At 41.9% G+C, this 23182-nt stretch overlaps 1 protein-coding gene across 1 annotated transcript in view; it reads left to right on the top strand.

Annotated features, from left to right (window-relative positions):
* The first annotated feature begins 1930 nt into the window (after window positions 1-1930).
* Window positions 1931-23182, top strand: part of GRK2 (G protein-coupled receptor kinase 2) — a 158920-nt gene continuing 137668 nt past the window's right edge. Inside the window, exon 1 of the mRNA XM_030185800.1 lies at window positions 1931-2454. Coding sequence (XP_030041660.1) covers window positions 2342-2454 — 113 coding nt within the window. The 5' untranslated portion in view covers window positions 1931-2341. The remainder of the gene's footprint in view (window positions 2455-23182) is intronic.

Here is a 23182-nt window from a genome sequence, read left to right as displayed (position 1 = left end):
AAATACTTCCTGACATTAGTCCTGAGTCTGCCCCCCTTCAACCTCAATTCATGTCCTCTAGTTCTACCGCCTTCCCGTCTCCGGAAAAGGTTAGTTTGCGGATTGATACCTTTCAAATATTTGAACATGTGTATCATATCACCCGTTTCTCCTTTCCTCCAAGGTATACATGTTCAGGTCAGCAAGTCTGTCCTTGTACTGTTTGCAACGCAAATCCCATACCGTTTTCATAGCTTTTCTTTGCACCGCTTCCAGTCTTTTTACATCTTTAGCAAGATACGGCCTCCAAAACTGAACACAATACTCCAAGTGGGGCCTCACCAACGACTTGTAGAGGGGCATCAGCACCTCCTTTGTTCTGCTGGTTATGCCCCTCTCTACGCAGCCTAGCATCCTTCTGGCCAGAGCAGTCGCCTTGTCACATTGTTTCTTCACCTTCAGATCCTCCAACACCAACACCCCAAGGTCTCTCTCCTGAGTTGAGCTTACTTAATCTCTCCCCTCCTATCCGGTATCTCTCTTTCGGGTTTCCACACCCCAAGTGCATCACTCTACACTTCTTGGCATTAAATTTTAACTCTTGCTTATACTGGGGAATATAGTTTTAAACCAGAGTACACTATACACAAATTACAGCAAACTCAGTACTCTCTGTTATTTTTTTATATATTACTTTTTATCGCTTATTCAAATGCCCCTAAATACCCATAAAACCCTACATAACATTGGAACCTAGGAACACACTCACACAAGCCATGCATCCCACAATCTTTCAACTGCTGTCAACAGTCAGCTATCGATTGTTTTATACAGTACAACAATACTTTCACCATATATACATATGTATAAATATTATTTATTCAGTAAACTGTAGTGAAATATATCTCTGCTGTGCTCCAGTTTAATGTCAAATCGCACTCCAGCTGATCTGCATGTCACGTAACGTTGTTACTTCAAAATATGCTATGAGGAGCTAATGTGGATTTGAAGTGAAGCTGTTGGGGTTCACTTTGGTCTCCTATGGAAGCCCTCGCCAAGCCATGAAGTGCCATTGAGCAAGTTTGTTTTGCTGCGTAAAATCCTCCATACTCTGCACGTAAGAGGGTGGGCATGTTGAGCCCTCACTATTGACTTATGATTAAGAAACTGGTTCAGCACATTTTGAAGTAACAACGTTACCTGACATGCGGATCAGCTGGCGTGCGATTTGACATTAAACTGGAGCGCAGCAGAGATATATTTCACTACAGTTTACTGAATCAATAATATTTATACATATGTATATATGGTGAAAGTATTGTTGTACTGTGTAAAACAATCGATAGCTGACTGTTGACAGCACTTGAAAGATTGTGGGATGCATGGCTTGTGTGTGTTCCTAGGTTCCAATGGTATGTAGGGTTTTATGGGTATATAGGGGCATTTGAATAAACGATATAAAGTAATATACAAAAAAAAATAACAGAGAGTACTGAGTTTGCTGTAATTAAATTTTAACTGCCAGACCCTCGACCATTCTTGTAACGTTCGGAGATCCCTTCTCATCGTTTCTACTCCCTCCAGGGTATCCACTCTATTGGCTATTTTCGTGTCATGCGCAAAAAGGCACACCTTTCCTTCCAACCCTGAAGATTTTCTTTGCCTTTGCCGCCACTGCGGGTCTCTAAAAGCAGCGGCGGGAGATTGACAGTGAAGCTGAGCCTCTTATAATAACGGGCGTCTGTGACTGTAGCGACGCTGCGTAGGAATTTAGAAAGGGTACGAAGCACCTGCTAAGGTGAGCCAGCAGGGAGCGCTGTGTCCCCCCTCGCGCTGCCCTCTCCGGGACTGGCAGGGACGCTGTCGCTGGCCCTTTAAGGCCGAGTCTGTGGGTTTGTCTCTTGCTGTCTGTGTGTCTTTAAACTGACACAGTGTAAGTGCGAGAGGAAGAGAGGGAGGGGGCAAAACAGAGAGCTGTTCCCCTCCTGTCTCACACTGGCTGCTGCTGCTGCTACAATCTGAGCCTGCAGGGAAGGAGCAAGGGGCTCTTAGAGGGGAGCATCCCCCTCATTTCCCCTTCTTTCTCTTGCACCCGTCCCACATTTTCTGCCCGATCCCCCAAACCTCAAAAAGAGGGGGTGCAAAGCAAGAGCCCCCCTCCTTCCATACGTTGCTCAGCATAAAAAAAAAGTGGAGGGGAGAAATCAAGCAGCCTGAAGCCGTCGCCTCTCTCCTTCCTTCCTTCCTTCCTCATTCATGCGGATCTTTCTGTAACCCGAAGTAACGAGAGGGGCAAAGAGAAGACCAGGGGGTGGATTAATTCCATTTTAATAGCAGCAGGAAGCCTGGGAGTTGAGGCAAGATGGCGGATTTGGAGGCAGTGCTGGCCGATGTGAGCTATTTAATGGCAATGGAGAAAAGTAAGTCCACCCCAGCAGCGAGAGCCAGCAAGAAAATCATCCTTCCCGAGCCGAGGTGAGTGCTTCCTGCCCGCACGCTGCCCATCTGAGTCTGATCAGCGAGTGAAAAGCCAGGCAGTGCCAAGTTGCAGATCTCTCAAAATAACAGCCCAGAAATGCGGCGGGGCGCATTTTGGGTCTCGGGATATGTGTCTCTATGTATGTGTATTTTATTTTATTTTTGTGCATTTCTGAGGCTGTTTGACTTTCTTTTCGTAATCGAAATGTGGTTCCTGGTTGTAAATCCACCCACATAACTAGTCCTTCCTCCTTTTTTTTTTTTCGTATGTTTATTTCCCTTTCTGTCAAACTGCAACTTTTACAGGAATTAAGACTGAAGGTTCAGGGGCAGGGAGTCCCCCACTCACATTTGCGTTAGTGGTGTGTGTTTCTGTTTACATATAGATAGGCATATTTCCTGAAACAATTATGTATATATGTGGATATATTAAAGTATATATGTTATTAATGAAAATGTATATTTTAAGTTTGCTTGTTGCCATACTATGATGTACAGAAATATTCTGTATGCACCTTTGATCTTATTTAAAATGTGCATCATATTTAACTTCAACACATAGGCCGCCACCATTGGGTTGTTTGTGTATGTATGGATTTATTTTTTCTTGGTGTGTTGTGTACATGTATCAGATTCAGTTTTATTGAATTACTAATTTACAAATTGTCCAGGGAATGCATTGCCTATATCTATATTCAGAATACAGATGTAAAAGGCAGCTCTTCTTGTATGGTGCAGGTAGCTTTGTGTACATAGAAATCCAGGTGATTTCTATGTACACAAAGCTACTTGTGACCTGGATTGGCCACTGTTGGAAGCAGGATACTGGGCTAGATGGACCATTGGTCTGACCCAGTATGACAGTTCCTATGTTTTTATTATAACTTATAGTTTTTCCTTGTGTTGGACTGGGGGTTTTCATGTTGTTTTCATACCTGACACTTTTGAATGACTTTGTCTGCTGCAGTGCCAGTCCAACAGTCTTGAGTTTGTTCTCCAGTGAAATTTTGTGCTGGGACGTATGCCCTTATAGTGATTCCTTTGTGCACTTTGCCTATCTTTCTGCCGCCTTCCCTGAACTTTGAAGCTATGAGTTGAGATAATGTATGAGGAAGGCCTGTATTTTGTGTAGAAATGGAGCTTGAAATTTTGATAGAAAGTCACCAGGGTTAAAATAGGTCCTAATGCTGCTTGTCAGGATGGGCAGTGTATAAATGTTAAACAAATTGTTGATCTTGGTTAAAATAATGAAGGTTAGGAGGATAAGGGGCATGAATGTTTCAGACATCCGTTTTTTAGAAAGCGAAATCCTGGGACACTGATTTGATCATCATATCGATAGTACCCACTGGTTTTAGTTTAGAGTGGATTTTGTACCAAAGCCTCTTCCTCCCTCACTCTCCCTTCACTAGAGTATTCTGACGTGGATTGAATCCATATGCTTAGTACTCCCTGATACAGATTCCTGCAAGAAAGTAGCAGCCACTGTCCAGCTGTCACAGAAGTGATGAAACCGAGCTGATCATTCAAGATGCACATTTCTACAGAAGTCTGTTTGATGCAATTTCATGTTCAGTTTGTGGAAATGACCTTAGAAACAAGTCTAAAATTAATCAGAGCTTAATGCAGGTTTCCATTGTATATGCAACTGTGGACATGCCTAAGTAAATATGTTCTGTAGAAACGTACAATAGAAACTGTGGCCTGGCCCATCCTACTTTTAGCTTAATGTTTCCCTCAGATGTGCATTTCTATTCTTCTGCCAGGTTCAGAAATCTGAATAACTCCAAACAGGTAGGTTCTATGGGGTTCAAGAAGCCAGGCCGCTAAATGCGTTACAACTAACCCCCCCTCCCCCCCCGTTTACAAAGCCGCAATAGTGGCTGCCAGTTTGGTAATGCCGACACAGCTCATTTACTTTGAATGGGCTGTGTCAGCATTGCTGTGTGGCCTTGTAAACGGGGGTAAGACTATATGTGCAGGATTCATCCTCGGGTAGCTTCATGATACGCAGTTGGAAAAACAAGTTATCTGCCCACTTTTGCAGACAGCGTTGATTTATACCTTGTAAAGGGGGAGGGGGGGAGGTAAGACTATATGTGCAGGATCCATCCTCGGGTAGCTTCATGATACACAGTTGGAAAAACAAGTTATCTGCCCACTTTTGCAGACAGCGTTGATTTAGGAGCTCTACTTCACATGGGTCAAAGTTTTTTTATTTTTATTTTTTTAAGTAGATCCCGAAGAAGTGAGGGAATCTAATTACATAAATAAAATAATGGAACAAATCCCCAAGATGGCACCTTACCTCTTCCCAGGAATAATGATGGCCAAAGGTAGCTTCTATAGCTGCAGGTGGAATGTGCTGCCTGCAGATAGATTATTGAGTATTAGAATTTGTCTTACCTCTTGGAACTAAAATTGGCCAGAAATTGTGAAATCCCTCAGCCAAAAAGGACATGGGGATGTGTTGAAGGGAGGCTTTCATCAGCATTGATGCAATCTGGGTTGTACAAGTGCAGCAGCATGTGATGGATTCATGCTTCCATTTGTTTGACTGAGCCTGAAGTCTCCCAATAGGCCACCTGCGCTTTCTGTAGCGTTCTCTAATGAGCTCACAGGTAGGAAGATTGATCTTGTATGTCCCATGTCTCTTTAGCAGCAGCTTTATCCTTGATGGTAATAGTCTGCTCAGCCAGTGATAGTTGAAGATTGTCAGTATCGCAAATAAGGCAAGAATTTTTATTTATTTATTAGGATTTATTTACCACTTAAAAAAATTTTTTTTTAAAGGAATTCACTCAAGGTGGTGTACAGTAAGAATCAAACATGATCAATAGGCAATTACAACAGTAAAAATATTTAAATAATACAAAGTATGGCATAGTATACTACTTACAGTGTCAATAAAATACGTAATAGAATGTTTTAATTGACAGTGAAGGGTATAAGCAAAGATGGAACATATGGATAGGTAAGAAAGAAGAGTTAGAAAGTAAGGTGACTAAAGAAAGTTGCACATGAGGTCAGAGAGATGGTTAACATATAGATAGGTAAGAGGAGTTAGCAAATAAAGGTGACTAATAAAAGGTGCACCTGAGGTCGGAGAGATGGTTAAATATTATCTCAGCTAGGGTAGGAGTGGAATGAATCCCAACCTCTCCCACTGAGGGAGCAGGTGAATTGTTCAAAACAAGTCGCCCACTGCCATGGAGAGGAAAGTTAGGATGAGCTCCGTGCCTTGCAATCCAATCGCTACCCTAATGGATATGAAACGCCTGTATCCTAAAAGCTTTCTCTGTACAGTTAGCAGTGGTGGACACAGATGTTTTTTCGTGGGTGGGGGGCCAGCCCCACAATATTTTTCTTGCTCGTTTGGGCTTCCAGTTCGGTCATAATCAGGGCTGGCTGTGATACCATGAGCCTTCATTTGGAGCTACCTGGGGATGTTTCCCTCTATTTTATATAATCTCCCACCTAGCTAGGCCTCACAGTGATAGTTCTCATCTGGGGGGGAGGGCTATGTACCTGAACTCCTTCCAGAACACTCTTACTATTATGTAAACTGCTTTGTATGCTCCAAGGCATGAAAAGGCAGGGTATAAGTATTTTTAAAAATTAAATCACACATCCTAAATCTGGTTAATAGGCATTGCTTTTGTATGTAATGGCTGGGAAAGCTGCCTCTGCAGTATCCCCAGCCAGCCCAAGAATTGAGTCTAGGCCCTCTTTTTGGCAGTACATAGAAACATGGAATATACTGGGCGATAAGACAATAAGGGCCCATCCTCACCTCCCACTCTGAGTTCCTATCTGTTCCCCTCCCTCAGAGAATCTCTGGGCTTGTCCCATGTCTTCTTGAACGCTGACATTATTCTCTCCTCCTTCCTTCTATTACTCCTGAGCCTTTCCCCTTCTCACACTAATCCAAAATATTTTCCATTAGAAATGCATTACCTGTACCCATACCCATTAAAAGTGTTCTGCCTCCCTTGGATGCATTTAAATGTCTCTATCATATTTCCCTTTTATTCGTTTGTCATACTTGGCAAATGCCACTACCCTGGGGCTCACAGTGAAGAACATCTTTATTGAAATCCATATATATATAAAATAAGTTACCAAAAATGTATCCCTCCCCCATCATTGCATTTTCCTATCACATAATTCAGTTTTATTTCACCCAAACCTCAGGGCCCAAACCCCCCCATACTTTAACCTGCTTCTGAAAAGACAGATAATTGTATTAATTTAGATTTAGTTCTCACCTTTCTCAGTAGTAGCTCAGTGTGAGTTATGTTCAGGTACACTAATTATTTCTCTGTCCACGGAGGGTTTACAACCTAAGGGCCCTGTTTACAAAGGCATGCTAGTGCTTTTTAGCGTGCGCCAACTGTGTAGATGCCCATAATATTCCTATGGGTGTTAAAAAGAATCAGAGAAAATTTTTCTTCACTCAACGTGTAATTAAACTCTGGAATTTGTTACCAGAGAATGTGGTAAAGGCAGTTAGCTTAGCAGAGTTTAAAAAAGGTTTGGATGGCTTCCTACAGGAAAGGTTCATAGACCATTATTAAATTGGACTTGGGAAAAATCCACTATTTCTGGGATAAGCAGTATAAAATGTTTAGTACTTTTTGGGATCTTGCCAGGTATTTGTGACCTGGATTGGCCACTGTTGAAAACAGGATGCTGGGCTTGATGGACCTTTGGTCTGTCCCAGTATGGCAATACTTATGTACACGGTTAGCACTCGCTAAAAATGTTAGCGCGCCTTTGTAAATGGGGCCCTAAGTTTGTACCTGAGCAATGGAGGGCTAAGTGACTTGCTCAAAGTCCACAAGGAAAGCCACACTAGAATTTGAACTAGACTTTGCTGGTTGTTAGCCTGGTGCCCAGACCACTAGGCTACTCCATCCACCTCAAATCACAAGGCAGGGCGTTCTGCAGTTTTGATGTGAATACTGGGAAGGCTTGGGTGATCTGTTTTCTTGAGGACACCCTCTAGCACATAACCTGAAGTTATGGAAGGAGCTTGGGGCTGTGGGGGGATATGATTGATGTCGTCAGAATCCTGAGTGGAGTAGAACAGCTAGGGGTGAGTTGATTTTTCACTCTTTCAAAAAGTACAGAGACCAGGGGACACTCGATGAAATTACATGGAAATATTTTTTAAACAAATAGGAGGAAATATTTTTTGCACTCAAAAGAAATGGTTAAGTTCTGGAACTTGTTGCCGGAGGATGGGGTTGGCATATCTGGGTTTAGAAAAGGTTTGGACAGGTTCCTAGAGGAAAGGTATGTGGGTTGTTGTTGGGATGGACATGGGAGAAGCAACTTCTTGCCCTGGGATTGGTAGTATAGAATGTTGCCACTATTTGAGTTTCTGCCAGGTACTTGTGACCTGGATTGGCCACTGTTGAAAGCAGGATACTGGGCTAGATGGACCATTGGTCTGACCCAGTATGACTGTTCTTATGTTTTTATTATAACATAGTTTTTTTTTTTTTTTTTTAAATAAATTGGAGCATTCCCCCTAAAAGCCACAGCATTGATTACCTTAAACTGGCAGCTAGTGCAAGACTTTCAGGGTCAGTGAAACATGATCTTTTTTTTATTTCAGATCCCCTCCCTGCAATCTGTATGTTGTATTCTTCATCAGTTGCAGCCTCCGTAGATCTTTTTGTGATAAACCTACATATACCCCTGGACTCCGTATACAATTTTTGGGCACAATTCAAGATGTTCGCCCAACAAAATTGGCTCACAGTCCATTTAGTGCTGATAATCCGGTTCTGATTGGCACTAATCACCAATTTGGAACTGTGCACATATCTTGCTATGCATTATTCTATAACAGTGTGCACTCAATACAAAATGGGCGTGGCCATGGGAGGAGCTTGGGCTGGTAAGGGGTGTTTCTAAAATTTGCATGCAGTGTTATAGAATACCATGGACACGTGCCTAAATTGGATGCCAAGAATTACACCTGATTTCAGCAGGTGTAAGTTCTGGAAGCCAAATTTGGATGCCGAAATCAGCACTGGTCTATAATGGGCGCTCATCTTTGAGTTCCAATTTTTGAGCTCCATCTGAGCGTGCACAATCATTCTTAAATACATTTGACAGATATGGGTGTAACTGGTGTGTCATCTTCAAATATCCAAGACATAATGTAACCATTGTCATAATCTGTTCCTTCAAAGGTCATCTGAGGGTCTAATCTGACATCTGGATTTCTTGTAGACTGATGGCATGGAACCATACAATCTTACCTATATAGGAAGAAGCTGGTCAATGTTTCCAGGGCTGGCCCAAGGGATTGCGGCACCCTGAGCCAACTTGGCTTTAGTGCCCACCACTTCCACCGGTATTGGCTCCCTGTGGTTTGATCTCTCTCTCTCCTTCTTCCGCTGCCCCTCCTTCCCATGGGTCCAGCATCACTCCCTTTCCTCTTTCTCCTTTTCCTTCCCCTCGCCTCTATCTATGGTGATCCTGTAAATGTTATTTGGGTTGCCAGCAGCATGAAGACAAGCCGCCTTTGCCCAGCTCCTGGGTTACCTTTGCTGTGTCCTGCCCACAGGAAATCGCATCAGAGGAGGCGTGACATGGCAGAAGGAAGGGAAACATCCAAGGGCTGGCAGAAGGTAGCTTCTCCCATCATACTGCTGTTGCCAGAAACCCATGTAAAGTTTATAGGACCATGGGCAGGAGGGAGGATGAGAAGAGAAGGAGTAATGCTGGACCCACAGGGAGGAGGGAACGGAGGCAATGAAAGGGGGAGAGAGTCTGTGTTGGAGGAGATGAGAGAGACACTGAGGGAGGCAGAGATGTTAGACTCATGAAGGGGAGAGAAGGAAGAAGACTTAACCATTGGACCAACTGAGGCACTGACGCCATAAGCCAGTGCTCACCTGGTCCAGTGGTTAAGCCAGCCCTGAATGTTTTCCCGCCAAAACAATTCACATTGTTTTAATGTTTTATTATGGAACCACATAACAATTTCATGTAAACATCTATTCAATTAATCTTGTTTGTCTAAGATAGGAGCAAAAATATTTGTAGAGTATTTGTGTAACAATATTTTAGCCCACTTCCTGAATAACTCTATATATGAGGTCAGGTAAGGGTAGAAAAATTGCGGGGACAGAACTAACTTCTGAGGAACCCTATACTTCACATCGCATCGCTGTGAAGAACTTAATCCAGCTATACTTGCTGAGATCTTCCAGACAGAAAATAACCAAATCGGTTTAACACTGTCTTCACCGATACTGGCTGCCGTTAACTGGCCAAGCATCATTTGATGATTAACTATGTAAATGGCAGCTGAAAGATCATATAAGCAACCACTGCTCTCCATTCCTTCCTCTAACCCCCTTACTGTTAACAACCTGCAAAAGTAAAACATTTACTAGAGCCAGCAATAAGCTTTCTGTACTGTGTTGTGCCTAAAATCGTGATAGGAAATTCTCCAGGGACTCTGCCTCAGTCAAGCAAATGATGAGCCACATCTCTATCACCATTCTACTGAAAGACAGAGAACATACCTGTCTATAATGATTCTTAGTCCCAGGACCTAAATGTGGTTTCTTTTTAAGTCTGCTGGAACATTTCCCAATGACAGTAAAAGCATTCACCACCTTAATATATCTACTCTTCCTTTCCTCCAGTGATATACATGCTTAGATCTTTGTTTGTCCTCATATCCTTATGGTGAAAATCACTGACTGCCTCTGGACCTGCTTTTTCAGGTTTATATTCTTCTAAAGAATCAATTTTAACAATCGTACGTGATATTCTCAATGAGGTGTCAGGAGTGAATTATCACTTTTTTTTCCCCCTTCTGATTATTCTTCTGCCTTTTGCTGCTTCTTTATCAATTTGTTTGGCTGCCGTAAGATCAGCCAGTGCAGTGGAAGTGTGTTAGTTAGAGCAGCAGGTGAAGAACCAGGGAAGCCAGAGTTCGAATCCCACTGTTGCTCCTTGTAGTCATGGGGAAGTCATTTAACTGATCAACCTATTGCTAGAACAATGGTCTTATTCACTTATGCTGTTTTTCAGTTCTGTTGAGAGATGATATTTATACAAATTAATGAGGAAAAAGACTTCCGTTTCCACTGCTAATTTGTTATTATAATCCCTGGTTTTTAAAAAAGCCTCTTCTTTAAGAACATAAGCCAGTGGTTCCCAAACCTGACTGGCTGGGGTGCCTCCAGGATCAGGTTTGGCAACCACTGACATAAGCATTGCCATACTGGGACAGACCAAATGTCCATCAAGCCCAGTAAACTGTTTCCAAAAGTGGGCAATTCAGGTCCATGTACCTGATAAGATCCCAAGTAAAACAGATTTTATAGATTTGATATCCTTCAACATTTTTTCATTATGTGCATTTGTGCGTACGTGCTGTGGTGCACAATATGCCTGTGTAGTTTATATTGCTGCCTGACGGAGGCCTTTGTTTCACTTTACAAGCGTCTTCAGGGACTTGACTAACCAAAATGGAAGACTCTTTACTGTGCAGACTGGATAGACCACTTGAACCTTACTGCGCTGCTGCACAAATGGTTTGAGTATGTTAAATGACTTACTACTACTACTACTACTACTTAACATTTCTAGAGCGCTACTAGGGTTACGCAGCGCTGTACAGTTTAACAAAAGGACGGTCCCTGCTCAAAAGAGCTTACAATCTAATAGGCAAAATGTCCAAGTGTCAAGTGGGGGCAGTCTAGATTTCCTGAATAGAGGTATGGTGGATAGGTGCCGAAGGCGACATTGAAGAGGTGGGCTTTGAGCAAGGCTTTGAAGACTTACCCAAGACCACAAGGAGCAAAATGGGTTTAGTTTCAAAGGTCTTTTGTTTGTTTGTTTTGGAAATTTAATTAAAAAAAAAAGTAATAAAAAATAAAATCTTTGACAAAAAAATAAGCAAAAGTATTTATAAAGAAAATATAGAAAAGGCAGTTATTCTACAACTATTCCAATAGTAGAATAATCATGTTCAACTTTCTTCAAATCAATCACCTTACTTTCTAATCCTTCCTACTTTCTTACTCATCTATATGTTACAACTTTGCCTTACCTTTCACTATCAATTATAATGTTCTAGTACATATTCTGTTGTCTTTGCAAGTAGTATATATACCATGTCATACTTTGTATTGTTTGAATATTTTTACTGCTCTAATTGCCTACTGCTCATGTTTGATCTATTCTTACTGTACACCGCCTTGAGTGAATTCCTTCAAAAAGTCGGTAAATAAACCAAGAGTATACACTTTTACCATAGGAAACTAGAGTAAAAAATATAAAGGAAATAGAGGGGTCCTTTTACTAAGGCGCACTAGCGTCTGTTAAAAATACTGTGCGCTAGATGCTAGAGATGCCCATATATTCCTATGAGCGTCTCTAGTGTTTAGCACGCGCTAATCATTAGTGCGCACTAAAAATGCTGCTGCGCTTCTGTAAAAAAACAAAACCCAATGTTAGTAAATTCTTACTCAAAATTAAATAGCCAAAATAAGTCCAACATAATGGACATTAGGAGGCCATCTTCAAATCCAAAAGAGATCTCAATTGTACAGGATTATAAAATATATATCACTTTAATATCTAATTACATTTATAGAGGAAATGTAATTGTATTTTACACAAAATTCTATATGGTGAGTTACCATTGTATATGTATGAACACTTTTGTTGATTCATCTAGGCTGAGGAGAAGGTGTACCAATAATCCTTTTGCTTTTCCATCTATGAAGGGTGTTAAAAAGACTGCAAATAGGCAAAATGTTATTGGCTTTTCAAGCAGCTAAAATTGGGAATGAAATTTCCAACTTTTTGTGGCAGTTCCCTAATTATAATGATTTTAGAAAGATGTTGAAAACTCTGCTTTTTCAGAAATACGTTTTAGCTGACTAGGGCCTCTTTTATCAAGCTGTGTGGCAATGCCGATGGACCCATTCAAAATGAATGGGAGCTGCTAGCGCATCTTGGTAAGAGACTCTTAATGTAGCTTATCCTGATTTGATAGTATTGTGTAATTCCTGAAATTATGTTCTGGTTTAATTTAATTTGTTAACCGCTCAGAACTGCGAGGTTGTAACAGTATATAAAGCGATTCTTATGTTAAGATGCTCCCAGGAAAGTAACATCCTGTTGTAAAGCCAAAAGTTTCTTCTGCCTGTTTTTTTTTTTCACCTATTTGAAACGTCAAGAAAAATCTGAACCTTAGAACCCAAAACGTGGAATCAATAAGCCTGAAATGCAGTCTTAAGATTGGTTGCCTTCTTTGCCTCTTTATCCTGGAGAAATACGATGTTCCGTGTACTGTCACATCCGATAATGAAAGTTCCAAAATAGTGAAATATCTAAAACGTCAAAGGAACCCAAATCTTGTTGCAGAGACTGTATTAAGTAATTGTTTGTAATGCTGACGAAGCAGCTTCAGGATATTTAAGAATCTCTTTAAGGAAGTCTTTAGGAGACTCCCTCTGTTGAGTTGAGGAGTGGCCTAGTGGTTAGGGTGGTGGACTTTGGTCCTGGGGAACTGAGGAACTGAGTTTGATTCCCACTTCAGGCACAGGCAGCTCCTTGTGACTCTGGGCAAGTCACTTAACCCTCCATTGCCCCAGGTACAAATAAGTACCTGTATACAATATGTAAGCCGCATTGAGCCTGCCATGAGTGGGAAAGCGCGGGGTACAAATGTAACAAAAATTTTAAAAATATATATAAGGAAGGTTAAACAATCTCAAATTCAAACTTGTATTAAAGTTCTCCAGGTTTTCAATTTTCCTGTAAAGCAACAATTTATTCTTGAGATAATGTTGCCTGAGAGCCCTTCAACTCTTAGTAGCAAAACCTTCTAGTTTTGAGTCTAAGGCAGTTAATTTAGTTTCAAAATCTTGCAGCTTAGATATGGAAGAGCGAGAAATATGCACAAAACTGGAGCAAATGTCTTTAAAGGTATGCCACGGAAAAAGTTGAAGATACTGCAGCCAAACTCGTGACTGGGGCACCTTCCAGGTGTGGTAGGATTACCATTGTGACTGCTCTAACTTTCCACCTGCAAATCCATTTGCTCAGGCTCAGATTGAGCAGCCTGTCCTTTGGCCTCAGAAATGCAAGTGGCCTGCTTCTGCACACCCGGTCCCTGAGGTGTGTCTGGCCCAGTCAGGCTGAGCAATGTATTGAAAGTCGGTACTGTTCCTCTCCGTGACACTGAATCCACCTGAAAATAAGGGAAAGGGAAATGGGACTTGCTATACCGCCTTTCTGAGGGTTTTTTTGCAACTGCATTCAAAGCGGTTTACATATATTCAGGTACTTATGGAGGGTTAAGTGACTTGCCCAGAGTCGCAAGGAGCTGCAGTGGGACTCAAACCCAGTTCCCCAGAATCAGAGTCCACTGGGCACTGCAAAGGTGGAGATAGCAGTTTGACAAAAAGTAACAAAAAGAGAAATGGAGGGGGAGGAATTCCCTGAATATTGCCCTTCCGTTTAGGCATGGAAAATTTTCAAACTGAAGCAATTTTAGGAAATAACAGAAGCCTGTTTAGAGCACAGCTGCACAAGTGTCCTACTCGGATGCCATCTTGGTCCCTCCTAAGTTCTGATACACAAATCAGGTATTCAAGTATTATATTATATACCCACATTTAGATGTTTTGGGGTGTTTTTTTTTAATTCTTCTTATTGGTTTTAAATTGGGCCATTGAGATCTTTTATTAAATCACTGTTGCATCCTACAGATGCTTTGGAAATGTCTACTTTAAAATGAGTCTCCAGGTTTTAAAGAGTGTTGCCTCTCCCCCATCTTTCCCAAGCAATGGTTTTCCTTCAGCAAGGCTGGGACTGGGGGTGGGCCTAGGGACCACAGCTAACACTCAATCTTTTTTTCTTATACTTTCCTATTAACAGAGTTCTCTCTTTTAATGATACTTTATAAATGTCTTTCTCTCTCTCTATGTATATATCTTGTACACTGCTCAGAAGTATTCGATTGATTCACTAAGCTTCGGGTTTATTTTATTCATACTACTAGTAAAAAAAAGGCCCGTTTCTGTTTGAAAGGAAACGGGCGCTAGCATGGTTTTCCTCTGAGTGTGTATGTTTGAGAGAGAGTATGTGAGAGTGACTGTGTGAGAGAGGCTTTTCTGTTCCTGCTGCTGTGCATTCCCCATGTTGTGCTGATTCACTGCGCCCTGTATCGTGGCTCAGCCCCTCTCCCTTCTACTGGCCAATCTGGTGTGGGTTGTGTGACATTACTATTATCTACTCCAACATGATCCACGGTTCCAGGCAGCCTCAGAATGTTGGAGGTGAGAATTATTATATAGGATACCGCCTTTCTCCTCTTAGAAAGTACAACCGTGAATCCTTTCTATTCCAGGGCTGCCATATAATAAGGGTTCACCTTATCCTTCAATTGTGTATATGTTAGGGGGTGGAATAGCATATTCTTTCCAGGAGCTCGGGATTTTCCCTTCAGCCCTACCTCCTGTAGACTTCACTGCAGTAGCACTGCACAAGCTGCTTTACATACTGAAATTGAACTTAAGGTTGACACACTACCTCTGGGCCGTGCACACAGCATATCTTGGGGTACTGCTACTAGGTCTCAAAACAGAGGGGGGGGAGAGATCACCCTATCTGAGATATACCCTGTTACACAGGTATTACCAGTGCATCATTTCTAGGGGGCAGTTTTTCCAAATGGATTTGCTTTGCACATACCATGACAGGAACGAACATCACTCCTAAGCCCAGGGTATGTGGAGTATGATCTCGGTTTCTCAAATTTACTGCTAACACTTGCTGTACTACTTGCAGGGTGCCAAGGAGAGCTTCCTTCTAGAGTAGAAAATCCTACTGGGACAGAGCTTGAGGGGATGGTGCGGGAATGGGGATGGAGCCCCTTGAGAATGGGAACAAATTTTTGTCCCTGTGTCATTTTCTACTTTGAAGCCTCTTAATGAACTGGACTGTTATTTATATTTGAGTGATTCAGACCTGATATTTAGATTTTTTTTTTTTTTTAAACAAGCAAACATGCTGGTCACAACTAGCAAAATTTGCGAGGGGGATCCTGTACATTCCGGCTACCAGCACATCTTCTAAGAAGACATCTTCTATTGCAGAAGGACTGTGGAAGACAGGAGAGCTAGACTGAATCCTGAGATTGTTGATGACTTCTTATTCATCCACAGAATAAAAAATCATAACAGTGCTTCATAGGGCATATTTCTCCCCCACTAGGGCATTCAGAATGGGTTGTATTTTGTACCCCTGGACATTTTAACAGGGTGGATTAGGATTCCTTGGGGTAGTAGAATTAGGTATTGGTGGGGTTGTTATAGTTGCTCGTTGTTGTTGTTTTTCTATTTGTGATTTACAAACAGCTGAACAACATATTGTTCCTTTTTATACTTTAATAAAAATATTTAAATATAAAATCATAAGAGTTTGAGGCTTCTGCAGATAAGGACATGGCCCGCGGGGATGGGATGGGGACAAACTTTGTCCCTGTGTCATTCTCTATTCTAGAGTTCAGAAGATGTGACATGTATAGGCAACTTATCCAGGTGTGCTTGGAAATTTCTTTTTAATCAAGCCTCTGGCACCTAAAAGCGTAAGAAATATTTCTGTATATTTCTACTTAATTTTCTTGGTCTCGGACTGCATTTCTTGATACTTGATAATCTTCAATCTCTCCACATGATTCACTAAGTAATTACTTGGGACTGTCACCTCTATGACTAATGTCATTCTGGAGGTGTTGGTCAAAGTACTTCAATAAAGGTTAAAAATAAATATATATTTTAATGCTTAACTAAAAGTACACTGAAGAATACATGAAAAAATGTACTTAAGTGAAAGTAAAAAAAAGCTATTGACTAATGTAATACTTTTTGAGTAAAAAGTAAAAGTACCACAACTGCAATGGATGCAACTAATATTAATGTTTTTATCCCAACAACTTTATTGCTTTACAATTCAATCCACTGTGCTATTAGTAAAAGAAAATGTTTGAAAATGACTCCTCACTCGTGACTGCACTTTTGAGTCATTAATCCAGCACAGATAATAAATAAAAATTAAAAGAAAAGGCATTTAACAATTGCACTAGCAGAAAGTGGATCGTTCAGCCTGTTAAAAAGTTCCATCAAATCAGGCCAGGTTACAAGAATACTGACGTCTTCTGACTACGTCTGAAGGTATTGATCAAGGGAATATGTCTGAAACACTTGACTTCTGTATAGCAAAAATACTTTATCATCATCGGTGTCATTATGATGTGAATTAGAAGTAGTGCTGTCTAATTCATCACTTCATCTTCATTATCATCGTCATGCTGTCTAATTACGGAGAAGGCTTTCACAAAGTTGGAATCGTTGTTCTGACAGTTCTTTGTCTGATGACAAACTCTGTTTGAATACTTTCAAGAACTGATACAAGAACGTCAAATGTGTGAGAATCCTTCAGTCTTAAGGCAAGACAAGCAGACTTCCTCTCTAAAGACTCTATCAATCCAGTGGATAGTTACCCCCAATGTAAAATTTTTCATCGGTTGACCAGTTCTCTGTTGTGATAGAGACCTATGTCTGTTCATCAAGAATAGCAACGCTTTAAAGTGACCCAACTCATCACTCTTCTGTTTGACTAGAAACTACTAACCAGTTTGGAGACCAGAAACCAGTTCAACAAACACAGGAACTTCACTGTTCTCGTAAGCTATATTCACTGAACAGCGAAATTTAAGATCAGATGATCCACTGTTTCTGTAACTTAAGTTTGCATTAGCAAAATCCTGTTCCAGGTTTTGCTGTTTCATTTGGTTTACTGAGGAATTGTCATTTACGTCTCGCTTCTGCTTTTACTTTTAACTTCAAGCATCATATGTAACTGAGTAAAAATTGGTGAAATTATTACTTCAGTAAGAGTAACAAATGTTTCCTCTACTTCTTTATAAGTAAAAGTTACATTTACTTAGTTACTATTCAACACTGGGTTCTGGTGGTTTTTCTCTTTCACCACTATGTTTGGTTTTCATGCATCCAGCTTTTTATCTGTTGGGATGGGATTTGATATACTGCCTTTCTGTGGTTATAATCAAAGTGGTTTACATATTATATGCAGGTACTTTATTTTCTGAGCCCAGTTCCCCTGGTTCTTGGGCCGCTACATTAACTAATAGGCGGCTATTCCTCTCCATGTCCTAGGTAATCATAACCTCTTCATTTTCCACAGTTCTTAGGGTCATGATCGCAGTGCTTTTCTGGAACAGTGAAGATGCATTGTTTACAGAAATAAGTAGTAGTAGTAGTTCTCTTTGTGATTCTTCTCGGAATTTTGCTACTCTTTGGGATTCCAGAATCTTGCTATTTTTTGGGATTCCGAAATGTAGCTACTCTTTGTCCTTATCCCTTATTTGTCCTGTTTGTTCTGATTAGATTGTAAGCTCTGTTGAGCAGGGACCATCTCTTCATGTTCAAGTGTACAGCACTACGTACATCTAGTAACGCTATACAAATGATAAGTAAGTAGTAGAATGAGATGTGCCGCCTTGTGCCTTTCTGTGTAAAAATGTTAGCTGTGTGTTGAGCCGTATGATCTTTGGTAGGGTAGGGTAAAAGGTAATGAAGTAGATATACTGCCTTTCTGTGGTACAACCAAAGTGGTTTACATATTATGTAGAGGTACTTTCTCTGTCGCTAGTGGGCTGACAATCTAAGTGTGTTTTTGTTTTGTACCTGGGGTAATGGAGGATTAAGTGACTTTTACCCAGAGTCACAAGGAGCTGTAGTGGGAATTGAACCCAGTTCCCCAGGTTCTCAGCCCATTAGGCTACTTCTCTGCTCCACTTGTGCTATGGGACACATAGGAGAATGTGCTTGGTCTTGGATCATAGTGACCTTGGGTACTTAGCTTCCATGCCTGTCACTTTCACAGTCCAAAGGCAGTAGATCTTCACTGCAGACAGCGTAAGTGTGTATCCTGATAAAATCCTGGCTCGGATACGGTGCAGTCCTTTGTGTGCTTTTGTATGGGAGAGGTTCAGTGGATGGATTATCACTTTTATTAGTTGTTAATCAGAGCTTTGGCATTGGGGATGGGTTTTTCTGTAGAGGTCCTGTAGGAATTTGCCCTGAGACCCTGCTGAAAGACTGAAAACGCAGTCCAAAAACCATCACATGTCGCTACCCTTCCGCTTGGGTCCTCTTCCCCTTTATTATAGGGAAAGGGGCCCCACTAATGTGTAGAAAGGTGCCTTCATCCTCACTGCAGATCATATTTTTAAATTCTCTTTCACTTTTTCAGTCTCCTTTTTCCATTTCTCTCCCTCTTTTGCAGGCTTTGCTCTTTTTCATCCTTTTCCTTTTTTCCTGTTCAGACACACCTTTTTCCCATTTTATTTACAGCGACTTGATCAGTGTTGTGATTTTATTGCCATCTACCTTTCCAGCGTATGGCAGTGGTTTAGAGGTAAATTCCTTCATTCTCTGTTGCTTTTCAGCTGGAAATTGATTGGCTGCTGGAGCCTGTTGGGTTCAGCTGCAGCAGTAGAAATGACTACGCTTCCTTTCTGATGAAGAGTGACTGTGCGTGTGACTGAGAGACCCACCTGCATACATATGGGGTGGGGAGGAGAGCACGTCTGGCATTGCTGATTCTGGGGGGGGAGGCTGCAGAGCCTTGGTATAATAGCAATCCCTACTTCTGAAGCAGCTGGCATGTGTGTTGCATGATGATCCAGCTAGTGTCATGACAGTATTACATGATGATGAATTGGCGTGATCCATGTCTGCACTGCTGCCTTGTCTTAGTAATGTCGGGCATGTTCAGATAGATCAGTGTGTCTGTGGGCTCAAGGGTGCTGGGTCACAGCTGTGAGGGCAGCAGAGGGAAAGACGAGAGCGGAAGATAAAAGCTTTTATTAACCATCCTCGGTCACAGGGACAGTGTAATGTCTTGTGCAGTGAGCTGGTAGGACACACTCCTTAATTCTTTATTTAGTGATAGGAAGATGACACTTGGGATATGCCATTGAAGTGGGGGAAAGAGAAGTATGGTTTTATTTCAAAGAGAAAAACCATGTTTCTTGGTATTAATCATGTACCTTGGTTCAGTCTATGTCTGTAAGCATGTTTGAGCAGTCTTGCATAAGTGCTGTTTTTATGCTAGGCTTTGCGCAGTGCAGTCCTGCTGAGCTGGAGGGAACCATTTTGAAGGCTAGTGACGGGCACCGATGCCATAATACCTCACATCTCACTTGAGTATGAGCAAATGGAAGGCTCTCATTTCCTTTCATTCAGCTGGGTGCTTCAGAGGTGTGTAGTTGGTTGGTTCCTTCATTTGCATCTGAGCCCATTGAGGGAGAGCTGAATCTACCTGTTGTGTGTTGGTGGATAAGGGAAGCAGCATGTGCAGAATCAGTTACATAATGCCATTATAATGATGGATTTATACTGAAGCAAGCCAATCATCTGTCATTGATTACACCACTGTGGAGCTGGATTAAATAATCAAATAACATTGGAGCCGACCTGCTAACTTAGTATGACCCAGGTTTGATTCCTAAGCAGAGCTGGAAGGTGATGCGACTCTCAGGGGAAGAAGTCCTGGTTATACTTTAGTGGTGGGGTTTCAGGGCATTCTTGTGCTAGGTTATGGAGGAAAATGGAGTCTGTGCCTCGCAGTCAGAGGATTGTCACAGTGATGACTGAGAACAAAGATGTTAAAAGTAAATTCCGTGTCATTGGGATTGAAGGCTGCTGAACAAAAGAATATTTTTGAAGTAGAAGATGGCTGTTATTTGATTTCACAGGTGATAATGTAATTGACACAGCCCTACAGACAGGATTACAGCCCAAGTAGAAAGGAGTTCTATAAAATTCTTGTGACAAAAAGCCAAGTTCTTAAGATTGGGCGTGCATGCCAAGTGGAGGAGTAGCCTAGTGGTTAGTGCAGCAGACTTTGATCCTGGGGAACTGGGTTCGATTGCCACTGCAGCTCCTTGTGACACTAGGCAAGTCACTTAACTCTCTATTGTAAGCCGCTTTGAATGTAGGTGCAGAAACCACAGAAAGGCCCATTTCCCTTTCCCTTCCCCTTCCCCTCTTACGATGTAAGAATGCCTTAATCTATTGTGCACAGCCTCACTCTTATGCTCTCAAGGACAACCAATAGGTCAGGTTTTAAAGATTTCCTTAAATGACTATGTATGAGAGAGATTTGCATAAAGTGGATGTAGTAGGCATGCAAATCTTTTATGCATATTCATTAGGGATCTTCTGAAAACCTGATCTGTTGGTGACTTTCAAGTTCAGCACTTAACCCTATAATTACCAGCCCCTGTTACACAGCAGCACTGTTATGGGCATAGCTTGGTAATAGTGATTTAGACAGAAATTTTGCCAGTGCTAAACTCGCCTCCTGTCAGCTCAATTATCTTGTGCCAGAAGGAAGCCTGAGCCGGGTCTGCTCTACGTGAAAAAAAGGGGGTAATTTAATTTTATAAAGGATTTCTCGTACATAAACCCTGTTAAGTACATAAGCACCGCCACGCTGGGAAAAGACCAAAGGTCCATCAAGCCCAGCACTCTGTCTCCGACAGCGGCCAATCCAGGCCCCAAGAACCCGGCAAAAACCCAAGATTTAATAATGATCAATGGAGTTTTCCTTCAGGAATCTGTCCAGACCCCCTTTACACTCAGCAAGTCTTCTTGCTGGCCTCCCACTTAGTCACCTCTCCCCTCTCCAGTCGGTTCAAAACTCTGCTGCCCATCTCGTCTTCCGCCAGGGTCGCTTTACTCATACTACCCCTCTCCTCAAGACCCTTCACTGGCTCCCTATCCGTTTTCGCATCCTGTTCAAACTTCTTCTACTAACCTATAAATGTACTCACTCTGCTGCTCCCCAGTATCTCTCCACACTCGTCCTTCCCTACACCCCTTCCCGTGCACTCCGCTCCATGGATAAATCCTTCTTATCTGTTCCCTTCTCCACTACTGCCAACTCCAGACTTCGCGCCTTCTGTCTCGCTGCACCCTACGCCTGGAATAAACTTCCTGAGCCCCTACGTCTTGCCCCATCCTTGGCCACATTTAAATCTAGACTGAAAGCCCACCTCTTTAATATTGCTTTTGACTCGTAACCACTTGTAACCACTCGCCTCCACCTACCCTCCTCTCTTCCTTCCCGTTCACATTAATTGATTTGATTTGCTTACTTTATTTACTTTTTTGTCTATTAGATTGTAAGCTCTTTGAGCAGGGACTGTCTTTCTTCTATGTTTGTGCAGCGTCGGGCAGAAATATGGATCATATCCCTGGTACTGAGGGTCAACAGTCATCAGCATTCTCTGAAGTGGTTTTAGTCTCACAAGAGTGACTTTTGGTCAGCACCCCGACAATGACAAGATGTGGGTAAAACCCATCTGAGGAAAGATGTTTCACGTAGCACTGGAAGGGGAAAGATTTTCTCTCCTGCCAACTGCACAGCTGTTCCTCCCCCCCCCCCCCCCCCCCCCCCCCCCCGTTGTGTGTGTTTGCACAGGAAGGCATATGTGTGGCCTTTCCTGTTTTTAGTAGGACTCCTTGTTTGTTGTGGGTGTGGTCCTTGGATAGGAAGTGATGGCCTTCCAGATCTGCTGCTGCCTGGAGGTAGTACAGCTTCTTGCTTTTCTCCATGAAGTTAATAGTTTAATTGTGTGACTTAAACTCCTGAGCTTATTCCAGTACTAGCACCCCTGCATGCAGCTCTATCAGTGCAACTGTAATCAGGGTCAGCTCAAGGGGTTGAGTTACCCAGCATCAGCTTTTGCTTTAGCACCCCATCTTGGGGCCAGTTTTGCAGTGTGAGCCAGACAGATATCAGAACTCATACCATAAATATGGCTTCACACCAGAAGAAATGTGATACTTGTAGCTTAAAGGTATACCACACGTTTAGATATCAAAGATCCGTGCCCTCCATAAAGAGCACTGTTCAGTTTCTGTTAACTGCTGCAGTGTTCTGCTTCCTTCTTTCTGCGCATGTGCAGACTCTGCACGCTACCTCCTGAGCACCCTTTACTGCTCTAGCAAGTTTGGTAGCAGCGCTGCTCAGCAAGCTCCGACCATAGCCAATAGCAAGAGAGAAAGCGATGCAAGGCATTGGTCAGTTCCTAAAGTGGAAATGCAAACTCTGATCCAGTTGGCCACTGAGCTCTCTTTTTGATTGGCCACTTCTGACTATGTTCCTGCCCCAGCCAGTCAGCCACCCACTAAAACTACCATTATCATTTAATGCCATTCTGACATATATATATTTTTAATATAAATCATATAGAATAAACTAACCAATAAAACTCTACAATGGATGCCAATAAGAAGTAGGATGTTTCACTTTACAACTCAAAAATTCTAATTATGGTGTCATCAGTGACGACAAGACAAACTGCTGGTCACAGACACTGTGTGAAGCAACACAAAACTGTCACCAAGTTCAAAAACTGTATTAACCCTATATATGAGGAGTTAACACTGCAAATATTCTAGGGCACCAGTACAACCTCCAGTTGGGAAAAGCCAGAATGTTAGATTCCTCCATATGTCCTGTATGTTAACACAATCCCTCACTGCGGTTACACATGCAAGACAGGAACAAAAAAAAAATGCAAATTAAAAATAAAAATGGATGAAAAATGAAATGGAAAACCGAAGAACCTAGACTC

Source organism: Microcaecilia unicolor, chromosome 1 (genome assembly GCF_901765095.1).
Source record: "Microcaecilia unicolor chromosome 1, aMicUni1.1, whole genome shotgun sequence".
Taxonomy (NCBI): domain Eukaryota; kingdom Metazoa; phylum Chordata; class Amphibia; order Gymnophiona; family Siphonopidae; genus Microcaecilia; species Microcaecilia unicolor.
Note: the sequence above shows the minus strand (reverse complement) of the source record. Positions and strands in the feature narration are given on the sequence as shown.